General features: G+C 37.6%; 1 protein-coding gene across 2 annotated transcripts in view; it reads left to right on the top strand.

The window, feature by feature from the left end:
- LOC114646536 (transforming growth factor beta activator LRRC33-like) overlaps nucleotides 1-12,021 on the top strand; it is a 51,818-nt gene that overhangs the window by 30,157 nt on the left and 9,640 nt on the right. For both annotated transcript variants that reach the window (XM_051923557.1, XM_028794762.2), the window contains exon 2: nucleotides 11,737-11,851. In XM_051923557.1, the coding sequence (XP_051779517.1) occupies nucleotides 11,750-11,851 (102 nt within the window). In that variant the 5' untranslated portion in view covers nucleotides 11,737-11,749. The remainder of the gene's footprint in view (nucleotides 1-11,736; nucleotides 11,852-12,021) is intronic.

The following is a 12,021-nucleotide window of genomic DNA, read 5'->3' as shown; positions in this document are numbered from 1 at the left end:
CTACAGCTGTGTTTTTTAGGTGTTCTTTTTAGAATTCCAATGTAATTTTTTTTCATTCTTCAATCATTTGAGCATTGTGATCATGTTTTTCTTTATTTTTATAAAACTTGAACAATCCATTATAGTTTCAAACATCAATGAAGGACATAATCATGTTGCTATCGTTTACTGTAGTCATCTCGTGACAACCAGAAGTTGCCTAAAGTAACATCAGTATTTTAAACTATTTAAGATGGTGTTTTGTTATTTGATGCATCCAAGTTTCATTGGAAAGAACTGTGTGCAGTAGCTGTAGACTGTTCATTCTTGGGGAGTTAAGATTTTTGGGTGATTATTATTTGGCATAGACTAGGCATTACATCAGTTTTCTTCTGACCTTTTGTTTTTTGCCTCTGACTTATTCTCATTTTCTTTTCCCCTTTCATCTCTTGGCCCAGCACCTTGCTAGGATGCTCACTAGGATGTCAGAAGCAGCATGCTAGCTAGCATCTTAAATAGTCAGGACATGAAGACATCATATACACTGTGACTTCAGTGTCATGTTTCCAGCAACAGGCAGAGCAACAATATGGACACAGCCATGAAAACAAGCACATAATTGCAGTGCCCACAGAAAACAAAGTTCTAAGCTGGCACCAAAACGGTGCCATTATCAAAATGATAAAACAGTTTCAAAAAACAAATTGTATAAACTCTAAATAGACAAAAATAAGTAAATGATTTTCATAAAGCCCAGGTTTATAATACTGATCCAGACTTCAATATGTACACATCAGCACTACCAATAAGTTTACACTTTCAGATTAATATTATTGTCTATTCTGCTGTTCAATGAAATTTATTGTCTGTTTTTTGCTTTTTCTGCCTCGTTTATTTTATATGTTTATGTTTCATATGCTGTATATTTATTTATGATACAGTTGTACATTTATTGATATTTCCTTAGTGATTTGTATGCTGTTGCATCTTGTGCTGTAATGTCACTACTCTTTAGATGTTTCTGTACCAGTGGGGCTAGCTAGCAACAAATATTCTCATTACACTTCAATATATAATGATAATAGTTTGACTTGAATATGCAGCACACTTCCCAGTAAAATGTGTAGTCAGAGCTTACTTTAAGTCCAGAACAAGGAAAAAGCCCGGAAGAAGCCATTTACTTGAGAGAAACTGATACACATGCAGCTAGAAACCTCCTCTGTAAGTGTGTCTAGAGGAGTGTTCTAATTCATGAAAATATCTTGCAAATGTAAATGGCTCCTTGGACAGGAATTCTCGAAAGTAACTGTGGTGAGAGAAATGTTACAAGCATACATAGCCAGCATTTCAACAAGGGGCTTATAGAAGGGAGTTGGCTATTGAGGAACAACTACATGTTGGCAAGGGTAGACATTTTGAAGAAATCTTGGGTGCCTTGCTCTCTTAGTAAATATTAAGGTTCAGAGGTGCTGGGAAACCTTGGGGCACATCTGAGGACTACCTTATGACAGTCCAGGTATTGTTTAGCACATCAAAAATGATTTTTTGGGATTGATCTTGTGGTAAAATGAGTTTAGAGTTCAAATGTCTGCTTCCTGTCAGTATATGAGTCTGTAGTTGGGACATGAATTTGGTGGAGAGGCTAACTTGCAGTGAATATCTTGGGGTGAGAGTCAGAGAACAAGAGGTTGAAAGGAGACTGCGTCCTGGTGCATTGGAGGTCAGTCACAATCTCTGTTTCTTTAGCCAGAGCCACTGGGTCAGATTGGCTTTGCTTTTCCATTTCTGTTTCACTTTGTTAATTTATTCCACAGAACAAAAAATTGTAAAAATCCCATAGTAATAAAGGTGTCTGTTATGGTGCAGCCTAGCTCCATGCTACCAGGTCCTTCCGGGAGCCTCTTGAACCCGCTACCACTGATAACATACCCGAGGGATGAGGCCAGCAAATGAGGACATTCACTCAAAGCAAGCGGAAGGTGCATAAAGTGCAACAGTGCTTTTATTAAAACAATCCAAAAACAAAACATGTTCAAAAGTGCGGTGCTCAAAACTCTTCAATAAATAATCCTTTAAAATGGTGACTGTCCATGAGTTAAAAATCAAGACTTCAAATGAGAATAAAAACCAACAACACAATCACTGGGGCAACGTTCCTTTAACTCTTGGACGAGCCCTGCACATCTCCCTCATTATCTGTTCAGTTCACCCATTGCTTGCTCAGCCAGCAGAGACACTAGCAGCTGTGATCCTCATTAACCTGACCCCCATCTTGGCTGCTTCGAATGGCGTCGACCATACCGCTCAGGATTGGTTGTCCTCTTGTAATTATTCTTGCTTCCCTGGTGTACCTCAGATTCTTGGGACTTGATCGCACCAACTCTTCTAAACCATCATTGGGGACGATCCACACCTAGAGCGCTGATCCTTCACTCTGTTGTAGGGACTACGATCATGCTGCCTCTCACACACTGGGTGTCTCATCCTGCCTCTCCTCCCGATGCTGTTCTCATGGTTTTGTTCTCTCTTTTCTTTCTGTTTCTCTAACTCTCTGTTTTTGCTCTCTGTCCTTCTGTCCCATGCAGGCTCCTTTATTCTTTGCTCCCTAATTGGATATGGGTGCGAGGAGCCTCTCCCTTCATGGCATCATTGAGGTTCTTGACTGATCTGCACGCCTCTGTATGTGTATGTGGTACGGTTAGCCAGCTCCCTAATTAACTGCAGAAAAAAACACTTGCACCCAAATGGAGCCTGCACCTTCTCGGGGTGTGATTATTTGTTTAAAATTGGCCATTGATTTCCAGGCCAAGGACCTGCTATACCATAGTGTTATGGAAAATAATATTTCAATTTCATAGCAGTTGTACAAAGGAAAATCCTGCCAACTTGAGTCTGGCTGGCTACATAGCCTTCTTTGTGCTAAAATGTGATCATCATATTCCATTTAGTTTTGAATAAAAAACATTCAAATCAACCGTGTCAGCAAACATATATTTATTATGACTAACCTGGAAGAATGGTGGCCCTGAGGCTAGGGATCTGTGCTGGCAATCAGAAGGTTGCCAGTTTAAATCCTGTAAATGCCAGAAATGAGTCTATTCCATTGGGCCCTTGAGCAAAGCCTTTAACCTGCAATTACTTCATCCTGGGTATGATGTTAACCTGTATCTAGCCCTGCATGCAGGTACTTCAACTTACAGGGGAAAACTTGGGGGTTGGTGGCACTCCAGCCTACATAAAAACTGTACCAGTGTGGTGCTGAGGTGTCACTCGCTGCACTCGCGTTCCAATCCAGCTGGTTCGTCATGTGGTGGGTGTGGTAATGCACTGTAAAATGAGCACATGCTCCCAACCTCTCTCTCTAACCTGTGTGACAATAAAACATCTAATGTGCAAAGTTCTTAATCAGATACAGTATCTGGTATTGGGGGTGAGGAGCATTTTGTTCACAATACCTAACAGATGTGAATTTGTATGGATCTGTCTTTTCCTCTCACACTTTTTTAGCATTGATTTTTAACCTGACAAATAACCTGCTAGATTTTTTTCACAAAATTCTTAAACAGTTTTAGAAGCACATTGATACCTTCAGAAAAGAAGGAGCATCAGCATTTGCTTTGGTCCCAAAGGAGAGATCATCAAAAAATTATGAGGAACTGGATTTTGTCATTCTATCTTATTATAGAATTAAATGATTGTATCCTCCTTATTTAAAATTTATGGACATTAGATTAGTGTTTATACAATATAGAGTATATATTCATAACAATATAGTATATATATATATATATATATACATACAGTATACAGTATATATATATATATATATATATATATATATATATATATATATATATATATAAACGAGGGGGGACCCAAAACTAACCGGAAATATTTTTAAAACGTGTTTAATTTAATTTTCTGTACAAACTACAATTAGTCTCCTTCAAAGTACTCACCATTGGCGGAAATACTTATCTAACCATTTGTTCCATTGTTCGAAACATTTTTTAAATTCGTCTGAAGTAATGCCCATTAATGCTCTGGTCGTTTCTTGTTTTACCTCTTCGACGTCAGCAAAACGCCTTCCTTTCAAGTCTTTTTTCATTCAAGGGAACAAAAAGAAATCACACGGAGCTAAATCCGGTGAGTAGGGTGGGTGGTTCAGGGTTGTCATACCGTTTCTTGCCAAAAATTGGCGAATGCTGAGAGCAGTGCGAGATGGAGTGTTGTCATGATGAAAGAACCAATCGCCCGACTCCCACAAATCAGGGCGTTTCCTTCTCACACTGTTGCGCAACCTACTTTTACAAAAAAATTCACTGAACACAAGCACAATCTTCCAGACTGATGGCACTTGGCAGACTGATTTGTGAGGAGAGTAACTAGATCGCCCTAGCGGCCCAACCACGTACTACAAGTACCAACCTAACAACAACAAAATTCCGGTTATTTTTGGGTCCCCCCTCATATGTATGTATATATATATATATATATATATATATATATATATATATATATATATATGAACAACCTATATAAAAACAACGGGATTCCAGAATCAATGCCATAACTACTTTGCTTGACTAAATTAAGCTGAGACACCATCTACAGATCACTGAATCAATCAGTCAGTTAGTCTCCATTCTGTATTGCAACCTTTACAGAATAAATCACCACGTCATGCGTAACAAAGTGTTTAAGTGTACATTTCAAACAAAATAAGTAGAGCAAGACAACAAACACAGTAGAGTCTTCTTACATATGATATACATGAACTTGTAGTACATGATAAGGGACTAGTTATGTTAGAGGACAAAACAGTAAAATTAGAAGAAATCATACAGAAGAGCCAGTTACAGAATTGTGTCACAGATAAAAGTGATTAAAATGACATAAATCAATAGTGAGTTATTAAATGTGAGTTGATAATGATCACTGATGGGTGTGACAGTCAAGAAGACATGTCCAGCGAGGTACCAAAAAGCTAAATGTCCATTTTCTGTGAGTTGTAAAAGAAGTCTATGGAAAAGCAAGAAAGCAGGTTACAGGGTTTTTCAGGATTTTATGAGGCATGCAAAAATGATAGGTAAACTCTGTGTTATTATTAGCAGTTCTGTATGTCAGTGAGAGATTTCAGAAAATAATATGATAGAAGCCCAGTATACTCGAGACAGCTGAGAAGTGTTCAGTTTATTGTTGTTGGTGTTTAATATGACTGTAGAAGTATCATTTGGTACTTGTAATCAGTTGTTACGAAGCATTATGTTCAATAATGACCTTATAAACCTATGTTCAAGTGATATTAAAGGTCACAGTATCAAAATGCATCAAAAGTGAATTTCCCTTGCACATCAAAATCTGCACAAAAAACTGTCACAAGAGGAAATTTTAGTTAAAATTGATAGTATCATTTGCACAAGGTCATTATGGTTGCATCAGAAATCATGCAGAAACAAAAAAGGGGAACAGTGTTCACTGGTTTAGTCATGATTGGAAGTTCAAAAAGGAGTGGCTCCAGTTGCACTTTTGAAGCTTTTTCCTGTGTATGAATGCTTTTGGCAAGTTAAAATTTTGGGTTCTGCACATGACATATTATGTGCCTAAGACACATAAAACAAGATTACATTTTATTTCAAAGCCATTTGGACATACTGAACTGCTAGTGTGCGTCATGGCACTGTGAAGTTATAAATCCACCTTAATTTATAAAACAATATAAAAGATCACAGCAGATACTATATATCTCACTCTGTTGAGTTTTTTTGAAAACAGAGATCTGACCCAGACATTACAGTGATGATTAATCTCTATAAAAAGTTGACAAAATTCTAAATACCTGTAGATATAAGATTAAGTATGGATGCAAATGTTATGTTTTATGTTATTATTTTATAACTTTCATGTAATATTTCATATTTAAATTGAATTCATTCATTATTGGGGCACCAGAGGGTGACCTCTTTAATGTCCAGTTGAGTGTTGAGAAAAATGGAAAAAAATAAAAATATACAATGATATCTTTTCACTCTTCAAGGACTTCTGTTTCTTACAAAGGCTAGGTCCAGCATGATGAGGACTTCCTGGGTTAGGTTTATGTACCAAGCCGTAAGCAAAAGGGGCAGAGCAATTGTCCCAGGTGGAAGTGATATCATGGTCCATGGGATAGTGTTCCTCCATTCTTAAGCAAACAGAAATTGGGTTAGTGGCAGTGTCACATCCAAATCCTTCCCTGTAAAATTTGTCAACCTTGTTCCTGTGAGATATTCTCAAAGTTCACATACCTGACAGTCTATCTATCTATCTATCTATCTATCTATCTATCTATCTATCTATCTATCTATCTATCTATCTATCTATCTATCTATCTATCTATCTATCTATCTATCTATCTATCTAGTGGTCGAATGGTGTAAAAAGCCAAGTTCAAAAGAAATGTTGGGACACCAACTGTGTCACCCTGCTTGATTTGTTTAACAGAAAGTAACCAAAATAAACCCACGATTGCATGGCAAAACATAACCACAGTCTGTAACATTCTCTTTAACTTAATAATGCTGCTCGGTTGAACAGGTCCTGTCTTTGCTGGGAGTTCCTTCCTTTGGTGCAGCTCAATTCAAAGTGAAATGCCTCTTTCCATGTGTGCCTAGCTTAATAGTACTTGGCCCAGAAGGAGTGAAGTCAGTTGCTCGAACTGGGCATCTTCTCTGAACTGTGAAGGAAGAAACAGGTGACAAAGTTTGTGGCAGTTCACCATCTCAGGGTGGTATTACATATCTCAACGGAGCCTGGAAGGTGATCATCTCACACTCATGCATAATTATATATACTGTATGTTTAATATTAATAAGTAATAAATGTTGTTGTCTTTCTAAGAGAAGATGGTGCATTACAAACATTTGTAGTAAAGCATTTTATTACCACAAACATTTGTGATGCGCCATCTATTGGAACGGAAAATACAATGCATTTACTAAATACATTACAAAATATATTCCAGTAGATAATGCACTGCAAATGTTAACTCTGAGGTCTACATTGACTACTAACATTTCAACCCGTCTTAGAATGGTAATGCCCACGTAGTAGTGAAACAGGAGAAACTTTAAAAATCAATAAACAAAAAGTTATCGCTAGCTAAGCGGAGGCAAGATACACTCCAAAACACAGAGGTAGACCAACTCCCCACTCCTGACGTCACGCTTACCCCTCCACCCAGGCCACAGCCTCTGTCTCGGATTAGCGCAAAAATATCGCTCCTGCAAGTGAACTAAGATTCTTAGTGCAATGAGACAAGTCAAAAAATCAATCGGAATGTTCAAGCAAATTCTAGAAAAAAACCCAATCTAAATCTGTGAAGTAGTTCTCTTGTTTGCTAGGTAGATGTAAGGTACACCCCGAGGCTGACGAGTGAGTGAGGAGGGCGTCACCCCCCCTCCCCTCGGCCCACTGCGTCTCTCTCAGATTCGCACAAATAAATCGGTATCACAAGCGAACTATGATACAGAGCACAATTAAAGAAGTCGTAAAATCAACCAGAATGTTCAAGCAAATTATAGAAAAAAACCTAAATCTAAATCCGTTAAGTAGTTCTCTTGTGAAAAGCGGACAGACAGACAGATGTTGGATTTTATGTATATATATACAGTATATATATATATAAGAGTATATATATATGTGTGGGGGTGGCGCAGTGGTAGCACTGCTGCCTCGCAGTGAGGAGACCTGAGTTCGCTTCCCGGGTCCTCCCTGCGTGGAGTTTGCATGTTCTCCCCATGTTTGCGTGGGTTTACTCCCACAGTCCAAGCACATGCAGGTTAGGTGCATTGGTGATTCTAAATTGGCCCTAGTGTGTGCTTGGTGTGCGTGTGTGTGTCCTGCGGTGGGTTGGCGCCCTGCCCAGGATTGGTTCTTGCCTTGCGCCCTGTGTTGGCTGGGATTGGCTCCAGCAGACCCCCATGACCCTGTGTTCGGATTCAGCAGGTTGGATGATGGATGGATATGAGTGTGTGTTTGTTTGTATATAAACAGTTTTATACATATGTATTGTCATATATATTACAATTATAGAACAATGGGTTTCCTTCAGCCTCACCTAAAACATGGCATAGTTTGAGTCATATGGTAAGTTGTGTACTTCAAGTTTTGTCTAGTAACTTTCCACAATCAACAGAAGAATTTACTACACTTTTAATACTGTCTTTTTTTATCTAGCCTAGAAATGCCTTTGTTTATTTAGAGTGACTTTAAAACATTTATTTAAAATAAATCCATATTAATCTGTATACTTCAATTCGGGGTCACTAGTACACAGAGTCCTTTACGGCAACTTTGGATTGAAGAAGAAGTCACAATCCACTCATAAACCATTGAGTTACAGACAGACAGATAGATAGAGCTTGTTACACTGCTCTCATAATAACTGTTTTGCATTCAAACTGACCAAATCACTGTCACCAGTCCTGTCTCCTATCCTTTGTGCCACTTGTTTCCATGTACAGAACACCAACACAGATAAATGTGCTCAAACCAGCTGTGGTCTTTCATTTCTAGATCCTTACCTGCCATTTTGAGCTGACACATTTGCACATGTTCTTCACTGTAATAATGTAAAGCAGAGAAACTACCAGCATCTTATAGTTTATCTGTCTGACAAAATTGTTTATTCATTTTGTTCATATGGGACACATCATTCAGGATAGACAGAATTGGATCAGTTGAAAAATTTATCTGAGCAGTCAAAAGAAAAAAAAAGCTTTCTTATGCCAACCACAGCATCCAAAACAGGATAAATGTGTGTAAATGCTAAACAAAGGAACATTAACTTAGGGTTCTATTGAAAATTCTTCAGTTAGTGCCAGCATTCCCTCTCGATCAAGAGTGGTGTTTCAGGGAAGGGCCCTAACAAATTCTGTGCAATGCCACTAGTAAGCACCCATATATATGCTTATATGCTTCCTTTCACTACAAAAACTTAAAAATAAAATATTAAAAAAATGTGCAATACCATAAAAAGACAACTGAAAATCTATGATGTGAATTATTTTTATTTGTTCTGTTCAAGATTTAAAGTGGATCACTCAAAGTTTGTGACGATGATTCTGATACAGTCTGTTTCACAAGAAGCACAATATACCATTGTAATATACTTCTGTTGTTCTTTACTGCACAGTATATTTGGTGGTCTTTATGCCATATTGCATGGGTCTCAAAAACTGTTCTTGGAGGGCTGCAGTGTCTGCTGCCTTCTTAATGAGTAGCTAGTTGCAAACTCTAATGGAACAATTAATCATATGTTACATGTGTGACTGGGTGAACAGACTGGGAAAACAAGAAATGTAGTTTCAGAATCTTCAGAAGTGATCTGATTTACATGAATGCAACAAAATATGTTCTAGTAACAGTAGTAATTTGGCAGCTAATTAAGAAAATGGCAGCTACTGCAGGCCTCCAAGAACTGAGTTTGAGGCTCCTATTATATTTACATAGTCATTGAACGTGTTGTGCATTTCTCTGCCCTTTTTATTGCCACATATATCCCATGTATCTTTTTATTTAACACTTTAAATTCAGCCTTATTTTGTCCATTTTCTACTACTTTGATTTAAATGGCCATAACTTCATCATCCTTCACTCTGTATTCAGGTTGTATCAAAAAGAAATGTTAGACGTCTCTCTTTCAGGAGTTCTAAACCTGGATAATTAGGTTTGTTTCACACGTATGTTGCAGTAGAATAAGTTGCAAAATACAGTAACATTTTTGCGAAAAAGACAAAAAACACTTTGAATGCTGTTCTTGTTTCCATAGGTGTCTGGAATAAGATTTCAAACACCATAAAAGTGTCAGCAAATATTTCAGGAACACCCAGAAAAAACATTGTAATGAAATATCTACAATTATATGTCTAGTTTTACTGTTTTCAAGCAGTACAAAAACAAGATTATTTTCCTTCATTTTTGAAGACCCCTGGTGCAGATCTTAGTCTGTTAGAATATATACATTATAGCTAGTGTCACAAAAAGACTCCAGACAGTCAAAAAGGTTTGGGGACGGCCACCCATATATTATGAACCTGGCTGCAAAAGGTTGAAAAATTGTTGAGTAGTTTACAAGATTGAATCCAAAATAGAACTGAATATGTGGAGGTAAGATGGCAGTTTTAAAGGCTGGTGGAGGAAATTATGTCATCTGTGCTGGGATCGGAAGTGCCATCTTCTGGACCGGAAGTGACGTCATCAGAGGCGCCAGACCCGGAAGTGATATCATCAGAGGTGCCATAACCTGGCGGGATTTCCCGGGAATGGTCTGCAAGGAACTGAGAGAGACCATCAGCAAACTCCGCCACGCCCTGGTCTGATGTAGTATTACAATTACTCAAGCCCTTTAGCTGCCTCCTAATCGCATGTGTGTGACACTAGTAAAGAAATTATACTGTGTGTATCCAAATTACAACACCAATAGTTGCGCGATTTAAAAATGTCTTTACAAAAAAATAAAAATAATAATAATAATTCTGAAATATAGAAAATGGAATGTGGAGTCATTTGAAAGTTGAAACACCCTCTCATTTGGCAGATAATTGTCTGACCATTAAATTGTACAAAATTAAATCAGGATGTTCAGGAAAGCCATAGAAGAGAGGTTGGAAGCTGGTGTTGCTGTGTTACAGAAATTTGACCACGTTTGAAGGAAAAAAAAAAGAACATTACAATGTGCTATCATGGTATTCAATATGGCATTTTAACGGGAACACAATTTATTGAATTATAGCAATGAGGAAATGACTAATCTTATGTAGGTTTTTAAAAATTTATCATTATTTTTCAGTTCCGCTGGTGGGCCCAAAACAATAGGACTGAGTTTAAAGGGTTAATGTACTGTAGCTGGGTGGTCTATCGGTACTTGTTGCTAATGGCAATAAATGGAAGCTAACCTAACTAAAACTATTGTGATTTATTTTAAGAGTTGATTTAAGATTTCATCTTGCTTTTACAACTACTTGCCCTCATATGCAACAAAGTATTTCGTATACATTTCAGCTAACCAACTAGAAAACCATTGATCTTTATCATGACGACAGCTTGCACAGAAAAAGTTCTTTAAATGTGAAAGTTATCTCCCTTTCCACTTTGATATTTTTAAAAGCACAATCAGTTGAAAGATTCCAGTGGCCAATATGTTGTCATAGTGCCCAGCATGCAAGCCTCTTGAAGTCTAGCAGTGGCATCTCCTTCGTACATTAACAGCAATAGTAAACCCACAGGGGCTACAGAAGGTCTTTTTTAGCGAAGTGTAAGTCATGTGTGTGTCCACTCTGTGGGTAACCTATGTAGATGTATATGTGTAAATATAAATAACTATACATGACATATGTTATTTGATATACGCAAATGTGTTTTATTTTTTCCACAACATCATCAATTAAGGACTGGCTAAATTTATTCACCCAGTCACCCATTTCTGAACTCTTTTTATTCTTTATTATAAGGTCTTGGGGAGCCAAAGCATATAAGCATTAGGCACAGGGTAGGAGTTAATCCTGAATAGGTTAATACTCTTAGAGCAAACTCTAACACAAACCACATCAATAATGGTGGGCTGGTTTAGTGATTCCAGTCACCCAGAATCTGCCTTGGGACAGCAGGAGGAAACATAACTAAATGCATGTATGAATAAAGATATTAATACTGAATTATGTGGCAAGCAAAAAACAATTTTTTTTCAGTATCTGACATGATGCCCCTCTCCTCCCTCAGGAAAAGTGTTAAGATGCAGCTGTGGCCTGGTGCTTTCTCTGTCTTACTCATCGTTGTGAATTATACCTGGACCAGGGTTTCTGCTACACCACCCATCAATCCCAAATGCAAAGTGGTAAGACTTCCGTTCTTTGTGCACCTCTCTTCTCTTAGCCGGTTTAGTTTGCATACTGAGTGAGCCAGATTTGCATATTCTGAATGAGTCAGTATTTTATGTATGCATTTTAAAAAAATGTTTTCAGTAAGAAAATATTTTACATTAACCTATTAAATGGTTGGTATATT

This window comes from Erpetoichthys calabaricus, chromosome 2 (assembly GCF_900747795.2).
Source record: "Erpetoichthys calabaricus chromosome 2, fErpCal1.3, whole genome shotgun sequence".
In the NCBI taxonomy this organism is placed as follows: Eukaryota; Metazoa; Chordata; class Cladistia; order Polypteriformes; family Polypteridae; genus Erpetoichthys; species Erpetoichthys calabaricus.
Note: the sequence above shows the minus strand (reverse complement) of the source record. Positions and strands in the feature narration are given on the sequence as shown.